Raw genomic sequence first — 20,533 nt, 5'->3', positions numbered from 1 at the left:
GTAACGTTCACATGGATCTCTAAGTGACCAAATGAAATTGATCAGTTATATTTAAATATAGATTTTATTAGAATTTTAGAATGGAAATTAAAACCATCATATCTGAGCAATAATGTCATAAAACTTTCATACAATGATGAATTTAAATACCCAATAAAATAAAATAAAATAATATAAAGACTCAATTCTTAAAACCAACGGAGAATAACTAATATTAATCAATGGTGATTTTGTAATATTCATTTTTTTGTTACAGAATAATTCAATACCATGAAAATATTATTTTTGTTGATCCAAATCCAACACCTTAGATTTTATGATTTTAAAACGCGTCTATATGTATTAAAAATACACTTTACTAATAAGTCACATCCACCATTTCTTCATTTCTGATGTGAGATATAATGCATTCATACCAATCGTCATTCTTTAAGGCGTTCCTTGCTCAGATCTTCTACCTTAACGCAATCCATTCCAGACCAAATCATTACTTTTTTTAAAGCAATTTATATTAAAGAGTCTCAACTGGACAATTTTTTAACGAAGTAGACAAAATAACTCAGGGAAAGAATTAAAGATCACATGAAAAGAATTGAAACGAGAAGATTGAGCAACTCGTTAGCTTATCGCCTAACAAAATGGACTGAGTAAAGTTCAAACCGGGATACAAGGGTACGGCACTAATGAATAATATCTCCTAACTCCTATCGATCCGCTTCTCGAGAGTGAATAACATCCACAATAAAAGGGATTAGTCTCAAACATCACCGGATGGTAACCTTGATCCGCCACCCAAGAAATAGGAGCAATGAGGGAAAGAGCTTCACATTCCTTCACCTGAAAATGCCCGTGAAAACAACAGTTCGAGCCGTAATAAAAGGAGCAGGCTTCGGGGAGGGGTCCCACCACAAGGATGTATTGGGGGCAAGCCTTCCCTTACCAATTTTTTGACAAGAGGCCGCTCCTAAGACTCAAACCCGTAACCTCTCGGTCACACGATAACAATGTTTACTGTTGCGCCAAGGCTCACCCTCTAGTTCGAGCCGTAATAAAATGTATAAATCACGTAGCATGATAAAGACTTAATATTATACTTGTCTGGATTATCCAATTAGCCACTTGAACTTTGAACTTTAAAAATATAATCATGAGCTCTGAACTTGCATACAATGACCGATTAACCCCCTAAACTTGCTTAAATTGACTATTGGTCCCCTGAAATTGTTACAATGATGTACTAATACTTACTCAAAGTGATTCGTTTTACCTTGACCAAATCTCTTATTATTCTTCCATGTCGACTTAGGGGCTAACGAAACATCCCCAAAGTTCAAGGGGACAATCAGACAATCCGGACAAAATGTCAATCGCTGTCACTCCCTTCTCCCCAACTCGGGCCAAGTTCACCAGATTCAGCTAACAATTCTGAAAATTCAAAATAAATGAAAAGAATGTCAATGAACAAACCAAACGAGACTATATTATGTTGCACGAACACTCATCTTTAGTAGCATTTCTACGTTTTGTATCCGCATCCGTGTCCATTTCAGTTCCTGTTTCTCAGTATCCGTGCAACATAGGACATAAACATCAGAAAAACATGCATATAAACAAATCTATCAATACCGAAGAGTTCGTTAACATACCCTCATCATACATTTCATCCTCATCATCTTCTTTCACAATATCCACTTGACTTTTAAAAGGCCAGGTTCGAAGCCAATCTTGAGCACATACCAAAGCTTGTAAAATCTCGCAATCTAGACTACCTCTATACTTGTTAAGAACGCTCCAGTTTGTATTGAATGCCAAGTCCGGACGCACAATAGACTTAGGAATTGCCAAGATATCTCTAGCCATACGTGCAAGTACAGGAAATTTACCCGAATTGCATTTCCACCATTCTAAAATATCGAAATCATCAGTATCATCTTGTGTTGGCTCATCTAGATACGACTCGAGCTCGGATTTTTTTTATCTTGCTTCTTGTATGAAACCATGAAGAAATTCCTATTCAACACCTCATTTGATTGCTCAACAACCTTAATTTCAAGCATACTCTTCTTGTACTCATTAAACATCTCAAACAATGCTTCCTTCACATCTTTAAACAGAACACTCCCTTTCTCTTCCCCGTAAATTCGACTGAAAGCATATTCCAAAACCTCGAGTTTCGAACGAGGATCGAGAACTGAAGCAATGTAAACAATTTTGTTCATCTTTTCATAGCCTCCCAAGTACTCATCAAGCCTCAATTTCATTTTATTAGCAACATTTTGCAACTTCAAATCGTTACCATTTTTCCACTCCAAAAATGTTGCATAAAGATCACTAATATCAACCCAAAAGTTATTGAATGTGACATAAGAAGACCTAGAAATGCTCAACATAACGTTATAAAATGGTCTCAAAAAGACTTTCAATCTCCGAACAACAGACCAATGGGCAGAGCTAGATACGCCATCCACCAAATCAGGTACGAAATACTGGTCAAGTTTCACAAACCTATCGAATGCCTTCTCGTATTTTTCAGCTCTGCACAACATCACATATGAAGTGTTCAAAATACCTGAACTTTATCCTAGTTCACACTTTGGTACCTAGATTACGTTTTGTCCAAAAAATACTTGAAGTAACAATGACCGGATAATTTAGTATATTTTACCGGTTAATGGTCGGTCGATGCGAGTTTGATGAGTAAATTACACTGATGATACCTGAAATTTACCATGATTCACATTTTGGTACCTAAATTTCATTTTGTCCAAAAAATATACTTCAAGTAAAGATGACTCAACAATTTGTAACAATTTTAGGGGTAACAATTTGTAACGAGGGTCGCTATGTCATTGTAAGAAGTTTGAGACATCTCCAAAGTTCAAGAGACCAATTTAATATCAATTACAAGGCCTCATGATGTATTAAGCGTTTATCCTGTTCTGCGATATATATATTTTATGTTTGACACAAAAATGGTTTTTTTTTTTGTCTAATGATTTGTCTCTATAAATCGTATTGTCATATTAAAATTTGACGGTCAATTCTAATTGCTAGTTGTATATGTTGATGTAGTTATGTTTATGATGTTCCATGTCTCTAAATATATCGGAGTTCTATTTAATTTACTCATTCCATTGATACAAATCTCAAAAATTAAAATTAGACAAATGATGTATACAATACTTAAAGTCTCAATACAAATACTACATATTTACCATGTTTATCTCCAATTTGGGTGTAAAGAAAACTATCCAAAATTCATCCTCATACCCTCACTTAAAACAAGGCTACCTAATTTAAATTATCCTCAATTACTATCCAAACAAGTACTTAATAGAAAAATATAAACACTTGAGAAAATTTAAACAAGTCATTTAAGTTGTTAGCGACCAGCTTCTATGCTTGTAGTTATAGATGGTACCTCCATGAAATCAAATTGTGAGAGATTTGAAGTAGCAGCAGGACATATTGAATCATGAGTATCAATTGGGAGCTCAGGTAGAGAGGCTTCAAAGCGAAGAGCTTTGGCTACTTGTCCCGATTTGAGTCTTTCCTTAGCTTTTGGATGACTACACCATAAACCCACCTTCAACAAGCATTCCATTTCTTCCCTGTTGAAGTTTCTGCTTAGTTGTTCATCAGCTGCATCAATTACATTCCCTGCCAAGTAAAGCTCCCAAACCCATTTTACTAATGGAATATGAAATTCTCCATCCTTAATAGTCCTCCTTCCGCATGCAATTTCGAGGGCTACTATGCCGAAACTATACATGTCTGATTCTTTGGTAGCCTTTCCGTCATATGCATATTCCGGAGCAATATAACCCCATGTACCTACTACTCCTGTTGTTGTTGTTGTCCGAGTCCTGAATTGTGTATCAACAAGCTTTGAAACCCCAAAATCACCAAGTTTAACACTAAAATCAGTGTCTAGAAGTACATTAGCTGGTTTGATATCTCTGTGAAGGACACATTGCTCTGCTTCTTCATGAAGATAGTGAAGTGCTGAAGCCAAACCTATGGCTATTCTGTAACGCACCTGCCATGGAAGAGCTCTCCTTTTGCCGAATAGATGAGTATCGAGGCTACCATTAGGCATGAAATCATAAACTAGTAACAAGCTCTCTCGCTCATGACACCATCCAATGAATTGAACTAGATTTCTATGCATCAAACGGCTTATTACCTTGATTTCATTGATGAAGAGTTTCTCAGAATTGACATATTCCGTGGATGAGATTTTCTTGACAGCAACTAGGCGGCAGATGTCACTCAAGGTTCCTTTATAAACATGTCCAGATGCTCCCTGGCCTAGCTTCATATGATCTGCAAAATCATTTGTTGCTATCTCTAGTTCTTCCAAAGTAAATCTTATCGGTGAAGAACGTCTTTCAAGATCCATATTCACCAACATATAACTGTTTCTCAACGCACTCTTGCTTCTTTTCCTTGCCAGAAAATAACCAAATCCTCCTGCAACAATCAAAAGAAACAACAACCCAGCTGCTCCAATTAGACTTTTAGTTTTCCTGTTTTCATTTCTGCTGCTTCCAGTTTCTTCTACGAAGTCCAAATCAGAATCGAATCGCCAAGTGTTAATACCAAAGTTTTTCTCAAAGTTCGGACCTGAAGCAGCTGAAAATCCAACCCTAACCCACTCAGGAAGAACTTCCTTGAGATCAATTCTGTAAGAAACATTAGAATATCCCTTATAAACACGATCGGAGTCGTAACTACAAAACACACTAAGATTTTTGGTAGTAGCATTGTAAGAAATCCAAACATGACCTTCTTTGCCGGTAGTTGAGCTAAGATCCCAATTAACATAGGCCGATGAAGTAATCGAGCCGTTGTTGATCCCAATATGACTAAACGGCGGATCAAATGAATTAGAAATTGTATCAAACTCAACTACAATGATCTGATTTTGATGAGCTGTGGAATTAAATAGACCTAGATAGGCACCGGCAGAATTGGGCGGAATTGGGTAGGAAACAGAAGAAAGAAAAAAAGTAAAGCCATCACTAAGTTTAAGATCAAGATCATCAATGCGGAAACTGAAGGAGGTAACGAAATTGGAAGTGGTACCAGTGGAAGAGTCATAGAGATGGAAGGGCTTCGCATAAGAAGCTTTACCAACACGATACTGCGAATAGCTTGATCTAGGGATTAGGCGAATAGCTCCATTATCGGCGGTAGCATCTCCTTCGAAAAGGATATCTGTCGTCTCCGGTGGAAAATCCGGATAGTTGAAGCTAAGCGGATGACTAAAACCGGGAAAACCAAACAAGAAGATTAAAACAACGATCACCACCAACAACATTTTAGCATTTGGTATTTTATTGTCCATGTATTTTATTTTTAAGTATTTAAAACTGTTATGTGTTGAAATCAAGGGTTGACTTTCTGACTTTGTTATGGCAGTATAAGTTGACTTTTTGACTATTAAAGTATCAAATTTTAAGATCTCACGAGAGATCTCCATTAGAGATTGATAAGAAAAGTATTTGAAATTTTCAAATAATATTGCTATTTTTTATTTTGTAATCTTTAAACAACCGATTGATTAACTTTTGTTTTTTTTCTAACGCTTAATGCATCATTTGTCATTTGAACTTGTCTTGAATAACTCGATTGTTAATCTAATATTTTTAAAGTGTCTTAATAATCCTTTAAATTTGTATAAAATATTTAATTAGCTTCATTAACTTGTGTAAAATGTAACCAATTAATCTTTCGATTGTAAAAATAAATAAGTCAAATACGGAAGATATGTTGCACGTGTCTTAAAATTTTATTACATAATTCATAAAATAAATTAAAACATATTACCAAAAAAAAAACTACTTCAAAAACAAGACAATTCTCTAAAGAAAGTTACTCAGAGCGCATGCAAGAATTGAGTCTTGACAAGTCTTGACATGATTAGTCTTATCCGTACCTGAAGTTTCTCCATTTGTGTTTCTTTAAAGGCTGAATATATCATGGACCTCTGAACTTGTTCAAAAAGTTTGATATCTTAAACTTTCAAAATATCTTGATATCCCCTTAATTTATATAAAATATTCAGATAGCCCCTCAATCGGTATAAAATGTAATTAATTAATCACATGGCTGCAGAGGCGGAACCGGGGGGGCTCGAGCCCCGACAGGAGGTCGGAGAATTGAGAAATTTTTTTTTTTTAGTAATGGTGCCTCGTAATATTTTGGAGAGAATTATATTGCCTCTATGTAGTATTATTTCAATGTTTAAAGATAGATGAGATGGTTAATGATGCTTACTTCTATTTTGAGAGGTTTATGTTCGACTCCCTTCAATCTCATTTTTTTTAAAAAATTTTTTATTTTATTTTTCAATAATTATAAAAAATGTTACCACTATGAATTAATTTAAATGGACTCTTTATTTTGACACTTTTAAATTCATTTTTAATATGTCTTTACCATTAAAAAAAGTAGACATATTTAATATTCATTTTTATTATGTCTTTACCATTAAAAAAAAACATGTTTAATTTTCTATTAGTTCAATGCTAGTTTCTAAAAAAAATGATAACATTTTTACAGTTTTAATGCGTTGGAGGCAAAAAAAATGTTTGAACCCCCGGTCATTCGGGGTCCTGATTCCGCCACTGCATGGCTGCAAATAAGTTGTATGTGAAAGATTTATTGGACGCACTTTAAAATGTTATTATATAATTTAGAAAATGGATTAAAACATATTAAAAAGAAAGTTTTTATTTGCTCAACTGTAAAATTTATCTTCTCTAATATTCCGACTTTAATCGTTTTACTTTTCTAAGGTGTGTACAATACATCTTCCGCATGTAATTTACTTTTTTTTTGTAACCAAATGATTAATTGATTATATTTTACATAAATTAAATGAGTTATTTAACCATTTTATACAAATTGAGGAGGTATTCATACATTTTAAAAGTTTCGGGAGCCAACGAGTTGAACGTAAATAATGTGTTAAGCCTTCTTTAAATTTTGACTTCTATTATTTAATTATTTAATCATGCTAAATATGAGAGGATACAATTTGTGCTTTGACTAGTTGACTTTTGGTGCTTCCTTCCTTCCTTGTGCAATTATCCCAATTCAATTCAATCAGACTTAATTTCCTTTGGATTTGCTAAAATGGAGTACGAGAAAGCAGTGTCGATCCTTGTTTTGATGTTCATCTTCCTTTTCCCTGATTTTGTCACTCCATTTTCTTTCAATATACCAAATTTCACACCAGAAACCACTGAAATTATTTACGAAGGCGATGCAACCATTTCTAATGGAGCCATTCGCCTTATTCCTTCAGCAACCATTTCTTATTATAAACCGTTTCATCTCTACGACTCTTCAACTGGTAAGATTTCCAATTTCGTTACCAATTTTTCCATCACCATTCAAAGCTTAGCGGTGGCTTCGCTTTCTTTCTTGTTCCCGTTTCCTATCCAATTCCACCTAACTCAGCTGGTCGTGGTCTTGGTTTATTTAATTCCACTACTCGTCGGAATCCGATCGTTGTCGTTGAGTTTGATACTTCTTTAAATTCATTTGATCCACCGTTTACTCATATTGGGATCAACAATGGCTCCATTTCTTCATCTGCGTATGTTAATTGGGATTTTAGGTCAACTAGCGGCAAGGAAGGTCATGTTTGGATATCTTATAATTCCACTGCCAAAAATCTTAGTGTGTTTTGCAGTTATGACGCCGATCGTGTTTATAAAGTGTCGTACATCATTGATCTGAAGAAAGTGCTTCCCGATTGGGTTAGGGTTGGATTTTCTGCTGCTTCAGGTCCATTCTATGAGAAAAATTTGGCTATTCACTCGTGGGGATTCGATTCTGATTTGGATTCCATCAATGAAATTGGAAGCAAAAATGTGAAGAAGAAGAAAACTCTAGTACTCATTGGAGTAGCAGGTTTGTCTCTTTTGATACTTGCAGGTTATTTTCTGATTCGGAAAAGAAGAACGAAGTTGTTAAGAAACGGCCATGGAAGTTATGCGTTAGTGAGCAGAGATCTCGAAAGAGGAACTTTTCCTAAAAGATTCAGTTTGGAAGAATTAGAGATGGCAACGCAGAACTTTGCAGATCATATGAGGCTAGGCAAAGGAGGATCTGGACATGTTTATAGAGGAACTTTGAGTGACATTTCTCGCCTAGTTGCTGTGAAGAAAATCTCCATGAATTCTGAGAAAATCTTCATCAATGAAGTTAAGGTAATAAGCCGTTTGATACATAGAAATCTAGTTCAATTCATTGGCTGGTGTCATGAACGAGAGAGCTTGTTACTAGTTTATGATTTCATGCCTAATGGAAGCCTTGACACTCATCTATTCGGCGAAAAGAGAGCTCTTCCATGGCAGGTGCGTTACAGAATAGCCATAGGTTTGTCTTCAGCAATTCACTATCTTCACGAAGAAGCAGAACAATGTGTTCTTCACAGAGATATCAAACCATCTAATGTGTTTCTAGACATTGATTTTGGTGTTAAGCTTGGTGATTTTGGGGTTTCAAAGCTTGTTGATCCACAATTCAGGACTCAAACAACAGGAGTAGTAGGTACATGGGGTTATATTGCCCCAGAATATGGGGCATATGAAGGTAAGGCTACTAAGGAAGCAGACATGTATAGTTTTGGGATAGTAGCCCTAGAAATTGCATGTGGTAGAAGGAGTGTTAAGCATGGAGGTGGAGGAGATCAATTTCAGATTCCATTGGTGAAATGGGTTTGGGAGCTTTACTTGGCAGGGAATGTAATAGATGCAGCTGATGAACAATTAAGCAAAAACTTCAACAGGGAAGAAATGGAATGCTTGTTGAAGGTGGGTTTATGGTGTAGTCACCCAAAACCTAAGGAAAGACTCAATTCTGGACAAGTAGCTAAAGCTCTTCGCTTTGAAGCCTCTCTACCTCACCTCCCAATTGATACTCATGATTTAACATCTCCTGCTTCTACTTCAAATCTCTCACAATTTCAGGTATCTTCTGTGTAGATGTTGCTTGAATTACCCATTTGCCTATATTGTGGATGTAAATTACATCCATCTCTATTGAACTTTTCATGGTTACAAAAGGACACCGTACACTAAACTTCAAAACCTAATATAAAATTCACTAACTTTACACTTTCTACATTTCCTCTACATTTCTTCAACCTTTTCATTTTGAGATAATTTAGGTTTTTTACTAGGATATAGAAAATTTAGGTGTTTTTGTATTTAATTGTTACAGAAGAAGCAAGTTTAGGGAGTTGGTGAGACACTTGCAATGTTTAGGGAGCTAATCTACTTTTATGGACAAGTTTAGGGACCTGATGATACAAAATAAAAATGTTTAGGGAGCTGGTGAGACACTTGCAAAGTTAAAGGAGTCAATCTACTATTTTGAACAAGTTCAGGGAGCTGGTAATGTATTAAGCCTAATATAAAATTCACTCAACTTTACATTTTCTACCATTCTTAAACCTTTTCAGTTTGAAATAATTTAAGTGTTTTTTTATTAGGATATAGAAAATTTAGGTGTTTTTGGGTTAGGATATAGAAAGTTAACGTCTAGGGAGAGAAAGTTCTTGAATTGGTGAATTTGAAAAATAAAAATCATGGTTCCATGATAAATGTGGGTCTAAACAACTTTAATTCTTGGACGCTTCCAATTTGAAGTCGTCTATGGTCATTTTAAGGCGTTAATTAAAGTTTAGTATCTACAATGTTATAAATTATAAAGATGAGTGATTTATGTTATATTTTGAAGTTTAGTGGTCATACAGTAAAAATACGTAAACTTCAGTGGGCATGATTGTAAGTTATCCTGTCTTGAGGTCGTTATCGGTCAAATTTGGCAAAGTCAATAAAAAAATGATAATTTTGCAAATCACGTAATTGCTTTGTAACGAAAAATACTATTTGATTTATTTTATTTCAGTTTCTTCAGTTTCATCGTCTTTTGATTTTAATGGTTGAATAAATTGATTTTCATTTTACATGTGATTAATTTATTAACATAGACACATATATGTATAGAAATTATGGTTAAAAACACAACTTTAGTTTATTACATCATTTGAACCAAACAGCCGCAAAGGGAATCATGGGTATATCATTCCTTTTGTGGAACTGAAACAAACAGAGAAAGGAATCCATGGTCATTCCATTCATTTCTCCTTGTTTCGCTTTCTCGATTCTGTTCTGTTACCATTGTGTGCACCAAACGCCCCCTTAGAGTTATGTATATATAGTATAAATTAAATAATTAAAATATTATTTAATATGAATTTTTCTATTTTTGTTTTATATTTAAATAATATCACAAACAAATTATTTTATTTTCTTAATATTAATAAACTTTAATTAGTAGAAAGTGCTCTGCTAGGTTATGAAAGAAAGACCGAGGGCCAGCGACAAGGCATACGAACGGCGGAGGGAGAGATCCCGCTCTGGTGGAGGTCCGACGATGGCTAGGGAGGGTCGGTCAGAGGTAGGGGAGCGGGCCGCGATGGGGTGTGGGAGGCGTCGGTCCGGCTGGGCGTCCAGAAGGAGGACGGGATCGGCGGAATGGTGGCTGCGACTTGGTTTGGTGGTCCTATGGAGGGAGGCGATGGGGGCGGCATGGTAAGGAGGACGGGCTCGGCGGTTCCGGCTGTTGTCCTGGCTTCTGTTCTGGCTGCTATGTCAACGCCGGAAGGATTGTGTATTGCGGGCTTGTCCAACGGCATTGAGGGCAAAGCAAGGGAGGCGATCTCGGTGAAGCCGACAACGGGAGGGGTGGAGACTGGCGGAGAGGCCAGATCTGATGTGAAGGGCAGGATTGAGCCGTCTGGCGGTTCATGCGAGGCAACGGTAATTCCTGCAGAGGCTGTTAATAAATCCTTATATACAGGGAACCTTAAATTTTCATGGAAGGATATTGTTATGAGGATTGTAGAGGAAGAGGATTCCACCATTGGAGGGATGTCGGATGAGGAATGGGAGCAGTTTCTTTCAAACTCAGATGTTGAGGTTGATGAGCAACAAGACCCGCTGTGTCCTATTATCCGTTTATCGTCTACGGATAAACGTTCCCTTCGATCCAAATGGAAATTATCTTTAATCGTGACAGTCCTAGGGAAAAAAATTGGTTTTAACTATTTTGCACAGAGAATTCGTGCCCAGTGGGCAAGGAAAGGAAAAATAAGTATAACTGACTTGGAAAATGATTACTATATAATTAAATTTACACAGGCCGAGGATTATGAAACAGTTATTAATGGGGGACCATATATTATATCTAACCATGTTCTTGCTATTAGGCCTTGGGTACCTAATTTTAATCCAAGGGATAGCTCAGTTAACAGGATTCTGACTTGGATAAGATTCCCAGGTCTCCCAATAGAGTATTATAATGAAATCTTCCTTAAAAAGATTACAGGGCTTGTGGGGAAAGTACATCATGTGGACAAAACTACAATTGGAGCTGAAAGAGGCAAGTTTGCTAGGGTCTGTATAGATATTGACCTAGCAAACCCCCTCTTGTCTAAATTCTGTCTTCAAAATACAATCTACTTCATTGAGTATGAAGGTATCCATAACATATGTTATGAATGTGGGATGTTTGGGCACAATTATGAAGGTTGCCCTAGGAAAAAGAAGGAATGCGAGGTTGTCGCAGAGGCCAGTTTGGTTAGGGAAGAGGGGATCTAGGGGGATGAGAAAAATTTTGGTCCTTGGATGGTTGCTAAGCGTTCTGGGAGAAGGAGGACGCGTGCTCCAATGATCCACAATCTTCCTCCTGATATTAATAGTAATCAGAGTCTGCCTCAGAAGGATAGTGGAGTGAAGGAGATGCCTAGCCCAAAGGTTTGTGCTGTTCCTGGCCCTCCTTTGGAGGTTTGCTCTGGTTCAAGGTTTGGGGCTCTACTTGTGGAAGAGATTCATGACCCTGATTCTATTGATGTGCAAACTGAGTTGGTAATGCCAGACTTAGAGCCTGATGAGCATGTTCACAATAATGTGGAGACGGTCAACCCTTTGTTTGATTCCAAAGATGATCATCAGGATTATTCTCAGGCTGACCTTTCACCAGTTTCTGAAAAGAATAATGAGGTTAGTCTTGTTGAAACACCTTTCCACATGATTTTGATTTGACAAAATTATTTAAGTATATGATTAAAATATTCTAAACACATTAAGTTTAAATGCTTTGATTTATCATACTAATGTGTTTGTTCAATGTTGAGTTAAATTGTTTATAAGACATAATGACTTAAAGGCTAAAGGCCCAAAGTAAAGTCAAAAGCCCAAGTCAAACAGATCAAAACCACTCGGCCCGCGTAAGCAAAACGCTGTCGTTATGAACAAAACGCAGCTCAGCATGAAGAAGGATCTGGAAGACTTTCTTCATCTACTTCGGAACGAAGCTGCTGAGTTGGACGACAAAGAGTACAAGACAGCAGCTGAGCAAGGAACAACTTTGAGACAAAGTATTTCCACTTTTGGTAAAGTTCAGAAGACACAGAAAGCTGTCTAGAAGACTTTCCCATTAACGGCGAAACATTCTGTCTGTCTGACCAAAAGCTGACCGAAGACAGAAGATGCAAGAATCTGATTGGCCAACGGTACTGAGCGTGTACTGAGTGACAACGACATCAAGCCGTTTCCCTCCAACGGGACACCTCAAGTTGTTGGGGTTTAGTGTCCTATAGACAATTGTTGCAGGATACAAACTTAATGTAAATGAATTGTTCTTTATATCATTTGTTTTAATGAGATATATGTTTTATAACTATATAAAGGCAATCCCTTTTAAGCACTAAATAAAGTCTAATAAAAGGAAATCCGTAAGTTTGTTTAAAGTGATTATAAAGTGTTCATACAAGCATGAAGTGAGACAAAACTTTATAATAAACTAATAAACTTAAAACCACCCCAAGTCAAGTGATATGTTTAGGATTGATATATCACTGTTGAGACTTGTATGTAACAATGTCTTCTGTCCGACAGAAAGCTGATCTCACAAGATTCATATATATAGATATATGGACAGTTACATAGATCCGATGAAACGTCGTTCATTAGGATTGGGGATCCGATTTGAGATAACAGGATGGGTAGATTCATCCTTGTCACCTGTTCATCTCATTGGTATTAATAGGTATAACTAATCCTCAGACTCAAAGGAATGTTAATTGGTCATCCTGAATTACTGAATGTGAGACTTTGATCCTGCTGTCCCACGATCCTTAACAGAGATGACTCTGGGTGTGAACGGCAAAGGTTGGGTGTCACAAGAGGTAATGTCAGGGTAGTTATACATTGGATTGAGCATTTATCACTCCCGATTAATGAGAGATACATCCAAGGATCGCTTGTGGAAGACTCGATTCTAAATCCTTGCAAGGTGATAGCTTAAGAGTAAGAAATACAGATTTCACTTAACCTATCTATTTTGAGTTGACTCGGCCTATACAAGTAAAACGAACGTCTCGCTATATGTGACTTGACATCACCCATAGTCATAAGATTCAGTTCAAGGATGTAGTTGATAAAGGATCGAATTATATTGTAACTAATACGGAAGGGTTAACGACAGAATCAACCTGTCTTCTTAACGGACTCTGGGGGAATGATTACAGACTTGCCAATAACATACTCAGTACATCATTCCGTTATGCAATGATTAAATATAATTCTTGAAGAAATTAATTTAATAGTTGCATATGGCTAGAAGTAGTAAGAACCTAATGGATCACACATAAGACTTGGAACCAAAAGAGAGATGGATGTCATTAATAGATGAAAGCCCAATTGAGCCCAGTAAGGCCCATTTAATTAGAGGGGGCCGAAATTTGTATGTAATAAATAAGGAATTATTTTAATTCCATTAATCCTAATTTGATTAGGAATGTGAATTAAATTAATTAAAAGATAATTAAGTTAGGAGTTTTAATTAGATTAATATACTCCTATTATTATCCAATTAGGTTATTTATTATTATCCTAGATATATTAGATATATAATGAGATAATAATTGGGAATCCTTTTCCGAATTGAATTCCTATTAAGTAACCTATTCCTATCTAACTAGGGTTTAGATACAAGTGATTATATATACCCCCTCTATGCATGAATTTCGACCCAAGCTCTTACCCTACCCCTTTGTGATTTTCGAAATTACAAGTAAGAGAGAGAAAGAGAATTCGACTCCCCTAGTTCGTGGACAAGAATTCATACGGCTTCCATCGATCGATTAATTTCATCTATCTCCATTTTCTTTGATTTTGTGTTGGTTAATTAGAGGCAATCTATTTTGGTTGCATCTCATACGGTTGATTCTAACTTAACCTCACCGTGTTATACTTCGTGCTTGGGAACTCGGAGAAGAATTGTGGGCGCTTCTTTAACAACGGTAGATTGTTCTTCAAAAGGTATTTCTTCTTATCCCTCTTTATATGAAATAACGATTAACGGATCCTATGGTTAAAAGGAAGTAGGCTAAATTTTTTATATTTCCGCTGCTATACCTTAGCCTAAAATTCCTTCAGTGGTATCAGAGCCATCGTTAAATCCGTTATTTCATATATGAAAATTTAGAAGTTTTTCAATAGGATTGAATAAATATTTATGGTTAGGATTAATTAACAAATTGTTTGATTAATTAATTCTAAAGATAAATAAATTTTAGTTAATTGTTAATTAAAATAGATTATGCGTATGTTCCTAATTATTTCGGTTGATAATCATTATAACAAAATCTATTAGTTTTATAGTTAGGTTAATAAAATTAGTTTTATTAATTCTAAAAGATAAAGCGGAAATCTATTGTAGTTTTTCCTATTTCTGAAAATCGTTTTTAAAACCGTTTTAAAATCTGATATATATATATATATATATATATATATATATATGTTTTAAAAAAAAATAAATAAATACGACAGCGGCTCGGGTCCCGGCCCAAATCCCACTTGATTTTAATTGTTAAAATCGGCTTGAATATAATTTGTATATATATATATATATATGTTTCGGAAATCAATAGTTTTCTGTTTTGATTATCGAATGAAAATTCGTTTAAAAGTTTATTTTTACCAAGTTGTAAATCAAAGTGTTAAATGAATTGAAATCAAAATAATTGGGACATGCATATTCGACGTTTTATATGGTTATATTAATCTAAGAATTAATATAAAGATACAAAACGATTAGAAGTAAAATTGGATGAAAGTTAATTTGACGAGTTAATGTGATTAACCTAAATATTACATAAGCCGGTTATGTAATCAACCAATTAAATTTATTTAATTGAGTCTATGCATGTTTGGAGTTATGGACATATTTGAACCCTCTTTTAGTCTTTTGGTATTTTTGAAATAGGGCCTGCGCGTCCTGCCTTTCTACTATCTATTGTAATTTCTCCTCTCATCTGATTCCCTTCAATTCAATTGAAGTTTTCTTATAGTAGTATAGAAATTAATATGTAATTTCAAGGCTCCATGGAGAAGACGGATGACCTAAAGAGAAATATGTAATAGTTAGTATTTCCGTAGGTTTGCCCTTTTATTCCGTCTCTGGCTCGACGGAATAATTTAGATGATATGTCCATAACACCAATGTATGTGAATGTATGTGTCTGATGTATGCTAAAGCAAATCAAGACTAAGTTAGATTATGAGACCTAAATAAAATCCCTCGTTAAAAAGTTAAGTAAATAAGCAAGTTATTAAAATCGGTTGCCCCTCCCTAATATTATAATTCAGCCGGCAGTACTGGGGGCCTTTGGGTTGTTGAGCAAACTCAAGTTCGGGGTCTTATGGTAACACCTGAATTATCGAAAGTCATTCTTTCATGAATATGGGGTAATACTTAAATTAGATTATGATAATTGGATGAGCAAACTCATGTTGTCATAAACTAATGGGCAATATGGTTGGGATTAATGTGAATAGCATATTAGTTACTAATGTGGTTAGTAACCCAATAACCTAGGAGTCACATTCGAGATGTGATTGATTACATGAATCTACCTAACAAATGAGACTAGCTTGTTGAGCAAACTCAAGGCGAAATCTCAGGAGTTAGGATCCTAGCTCACTAAAGGATTTGTGAAATTCTTCGAATTAATATGGAGGCCTATTAATTTGGCAAAATAGTGGGAGCAATCTGAAATAAATTAAAAAGGCCTATAATTTTAGATTGTTATACTTTAAAGCAAATGAATGACATACGTTTACTCTTTCTCACTCTCAGGTTTTGTTTAAACACACTCTTAAAATCATGACTAACACCGATCTGCGTTACATCCTTACCGATAACAAATTGAATGGTTCAAACTTCACCGACTGGTTTCGTAACCTCAAAATTGTTTTGAAGTTCGAGAGGAAAGGGTATGTACTTGATACACCAATACCCCCTTACCCAACTGATGATGCTCCATACCAAGAATTCTATGCTTACTTGAAGCATAAATCTGATGATGATCAAACGGGAGACATCATACTTGCATCTCTGACACCGGAAGTTAAAAGGCAACTACATTCAGATATGGATGCCTATTCCATGGTCAAGCACCTCAAAGAGTTATTTGTGAATGAAACTCGGTGCGAACGCTTCGAAATAACCAAAGAGTTATATAAAAGCAAGATGCAGGTGGGCACATCTGTAATGGCACATTGTGCAAAGATGATCAGCCTTATCACCAAGTTTTCTAGTATTGGAGATGCGATGGACCATGAACTAAGTGAAAACTTACTTCTTCAGTCCCTCCCCGAGAGTTACTCACAGTTCATAATGAACTACCAAATGAGTGGCTTGCAAACCTCTCTTGTAGAGCTTGCACATATGCTCGAGTCAGTCGAGCCCATTATAAAAGAAAACGAGGAGATACTGGCCCTTGCTATTGAAGGATCGAGAAAAAGGAAAGGGGTCTCTCCCAATCCAAACCATCTTGATAAAAGCAAGGGGGCTGTGCTCACCGAAACAAAGGGAAAGGAACCAAAGAAGCCCAAAGGAAAGTGCTACTATTGTGGTGACTTGGGGCATTGGAAGAGGAACTGCATGGAGTACCTAACCTTCCACGAGAAGGAAAATAACGGTGCTTCAGCATCTGGTATGTTTTATATTGAAATAAATACAGTTTCACTGTCTGAATCTTGGGTACTTGATACCGGATGTGGATCTCATATTTGTACAAATATGCAGGAGCTAAATCAGACTAAGGAACTAAAGAAAGGAAGCATAAACTTGCGAGTAGGAAATGGAGCAAGAGTTGCCGCCCTCGCAATTGGAGATTATGTTTTACCTTTGCCCTATGGGCTTGTAATAGAATTAAGGAATTGTTTATACGTTCCTGAGATGTCTCGTAACATTATTTCTATTAGCCGTCTTGTTGACGACGATTTTCATATTTCAATAAAAGACAAGAGTTGCAATATTTATAAAGATTCGATCTTTTACTTTTCAGGAATTTCACAAAATGGGATTTATGTGTTAGATAACAAAATTCCTGCTTTTGCAATTGATACCAAAAGTCATAAGCTAGATAATTCAACTTACTTGTGGCATTGTCGTTTAGGCCATATAAACAAGAGACGCATGCTAAAGCTACATTCAGATGGGCTTATAGATCCAATCGATTCCGAATCATTGGAAACATGCGAATCATGTTTAAAAGGTAAAATGACAAAGACACCTTTTAGCAATAAAGGTGAGCGTGTATCAGACACTCTAGGACTCATTCATTCAGATGTATGTGGTCCTATGTCGGTCCAAGCAAGAGGAGGATTCAGATACTTCATAAGCTTCATAGATGACCATACTCGATATGGTTACATCTACTTGATGAGGCACAAATCAGAAGCTTTTGACAAGTTCAAATGCTTCAAAAATGAAGTGGAAAATCAATTAGGAAAGAAAATAAAGACGCTTCGATCCGATCGAGGTGGCGAATATCTCTCAGATGATTTTCTGAATTATCTAACTGAATGTGGGATATGCTCACAATGGACACCTCCCTATACACCACAACACAATGGTGTATCCGAGAGGAGGAACCGTACCCTATTAGATATGGTACGATCCATGATGAGCATAGCCTTACTTCCAAAGACGTTCTGGGGCTATGCCTTAGAAACTGCCCTCTTCATCCTGAACCGAGTACCAACTAAATCCGCTAGTTCCACACCATATGAATTGTTCGTTGGTAGGAAACCCGTGTTCTCGTTTATGAGAGTATGTGGTTATTCAGCGTATGTCAAACGCATTGCGTCCGACAAATTAGATTCTAAATCTGATAAATGTTTCTTCATTGGATATCCCAGGGAAACCATAGGGTATTACTTCTATCATCCAGATGATCAGAAAGTAATAGTATCCAAGCACGCAACCTTCTTAGAGAAAGAGTTTCTCGAAGAAACACAAAAGGGAAGCGTGATTGAACTCGACAAAGTTCAAGAGGAAGAAACACCGACTGAAACAACAGAAGCGGTTGAGGTACCCGAAGAAGTCCCATTAGATGAGACTCTAGTGGCACCTATTCGTAGATCACGAAGAGTTCGTGAACTCCCAGTTAGATATGGTTTTCTAGTGGGAGATGATAACGAGGTTCCCGTGTTAGACGACGAACCCGAAAACTACGAAGAGGCTCTTACTAGTCCAGATTCTAAAGCATGGCTTGAGGCCATGGATTCCATGTATACTAACCAAGTGTGGACTTTGGTTGATCCACCCGAAGGGATAATTCCCATTGGGTGCAGGTGGATCTTCAAAAAGAAGACTGACATGGATGGAAAGGTTAGCACCTACAAGGCTAGGTTGGTAGCGAAAGGATATCGTCAGAAACAAGGTGTTGATTATGACGAAACCTTCTCTCCTGTTGCTATGTCCAAATCAATCAAAATCATGCTTGCTATTGCCGCTCACTACGATTATGAGATTTGGCAAATGGATGTGAAAACAGCTTTCCTAAATGGAAACCTGCTTGAGGATGTATACATGATGCAGCCTGAAGGTTTCATATCAAAGGATGCAAATAAAGTTTGCAAACTTCAGAGATCCATTTATGGACTCAAGCAAGCATCTAGAAGCTGGAATAAGCGTTTTGACGAAACCATAAAACAATTTGGTTTCGAACAAAATTGCGAAGAAGCTTGCATTTACAAGAAAGCAAGTGGGAGCTCTATAGCATTTCTCATACTATATGTGGACGATATACTGTTAATGGGAAATGACATTGCTCTATTACAGTCGGTAAAAGTATGGTTATCCGGTAACTTCTCAATGAAAGACCTTGGTGAAGCAGCTTATATACTTGGTATAAAGATCTATAGAGATAGATCGAGAAGACTGCTTGGTCTTTCACAGGCTACATACATTGAAAAGGTGCTAAATCGGTTTAGCATGCTTGAATCGAAACGAGGTAACTTACCCATGCTACATGGAGTAAAGTTAAACAATCATCAATGTCCTAAAACTGATGATGACAAACGACGCATGGCTGTAGTCCCGTACGCCAGCGCGATCGGTTCGATTATGTATGCTATGCTATGCACTAGACTTGACGTAGCGTTCGCGTTATCTGTAACGAGTCGTTACCAAGGGAATCCGGGAGACGAGCATTAGATTGCCATCAAGAACATTCTTAAGTACTTGAGAAGGACTAAAGATATGTTCCTAGTGTACGGAGAATGAGATCTGAAAATTGAAGGATTTTCAGACGCTAGTCATCTCACAGATGAGAATGATTTTAAATCCCAATCAGGATACCTGTTTATCTTGAATGGGGGCGCGGTCAGTTGGAAGAGTTCCAAGCAGGGAAGCGTAGCTTTCTCTACGACCGAGTCAGAGTACATCGCTGCTGCGAAAGCAGTAAAGGAAGCAGTTTGGATTAGAAAGTTCATTACAGAACTATGTGTGGTGCCTGACATTGTCAATCCCATTACTCTGTACTGTGATAACAATGGAGCCATTGCGCAAGCAAAGGAACCACGGTCTCATAATGCATCAAAGCACTACCTAAAGCGATACCACATCATAAGAGAGATTGTGGCTAGAGGAGATGTGAGAATAGAAAGAGTACCTACAGAGGACAACGTTGCAGATCCGTTGACAAAGCCTTTAACCCAGAAAGTACATGATCGTCATTTAACTTCTACTGGGATAAGTTTTAGAAACAATTGGCTTTAGTCCAAGTGGGAGCATGTTGGGGTTTAGTGTCCTATAGACAATTGTTGCAGGATACAAACTTAATGTAAATGAATTGTTCTTTATATCATTTGTTTTAATGAGATATATGTTTTATAACTATATAAAGGCAATCCCTTTTAAGCACTAAATAAAGTCTAATAAAAGGAAATCCGTAAGTTTGTTTAAAGTGATTATAAAGTGTTCATACAAGCATGAAGTGAGACAAAACTTTATAATAAACTAATAAACTTAAAACCACCCCAAGTCAAGTGATATGTTTAGGATTGATATATCACTGTTGAGACTTGTATGTAACAATGTCTTCTGTCCGACAGAAAGCTGATCTCACAAGCTTCATATATATAGATATCTG

General features: G+C 36.5%; 1 protein-coding gene and 1 pseudogene across 4 annotated transcripts; one reads left to right on the top strand and one right to left on the bottom strand.

Annotated features, from left to right (window-relative positions):
* Positions 1-589: 589 nt before the first annotated feature.
* Positions 590-5,365, bottom strand: LOC136206865 (L-type lectin-domain containing receptor kinase IX.1-like). 4 transcript variants are annotated; one of them, XR_010676462.1, is made up of 3 exons: positions 3,422-5,365; positions 1,647-2,535; positions 590-1,425 (listed from the first exon to the last, which is right to left on the bottom strand). XR_010676462.1 is itself a non-coding variant. In XM_065998065.1 (2 exons), the coding sequence occupies exons 1-2, from the start codon at positions 5,348-5,350 to the stop codon at positions 1,417-1,419; spliced, it is 1,938 nt and encodes a 645-aa protein (XP_065854137.1). In that variant the 5' UTR covers positions 5,351-5,365; the 3' UTR covers positions 603-1,416. The 4 variants fall into 4 exon arrangements, 3 of the variants coding, with proteins under 3 accessions (XP_065854137.1, XP_065854136.1, XP_065854135.1); XM_065998065.1 differs by lacking the exon at positions 1,647-2,535 and having other exon boundaries at positions 603-1,425; XM_065998064.1 differs by lacking the exons at positions 590-1,425; positions 1,647-2,535 and adding an exon at positions 2,688-2,717.
* Positions 5,366-7,040: 1,675 nt separating this feature from the next.
* On the top strand, positions 7,041-10,620 carry LOC136206785 (L-type lectin-domain containing receptor kinase IX.1-like; annotated as a pseudogene).
* The last annotated feature ends 9,913 nt before the right edge of the window (positions 10,621-20,533 follow it).

This window comes from Euphorbia lathyris, chromosome 9, assembly GCF_963576675.1.
Source record: "Euphorbia lathyris chromosome 9, ddEupLath1.1, whole genome shotgun sequence".
NCBI classification, from domain to species: domain Eukaryota; kingdom Viridiplantae; phylum Streptophyta; class Magnoliopsida; order Malpighiales; family Euphorbiaceae; genus Euphorbia; species Euphorbia lathyris.
The sequence above is the reverse complement of the archived record's forward strand: the minus strand, read 5'-3'. Positions and strand labels throughout refer to the sequence as shown.

What these genes read in the sequence shown, in the direction of transcription:
- LOC136206865 (XM_065998063.1), bottom strand. Translation starts at nt 5,350, where the DNA reads ATGGACAATAAAATACCAAATGCTAAAATGTTGTTGGTGGTGATCGTT.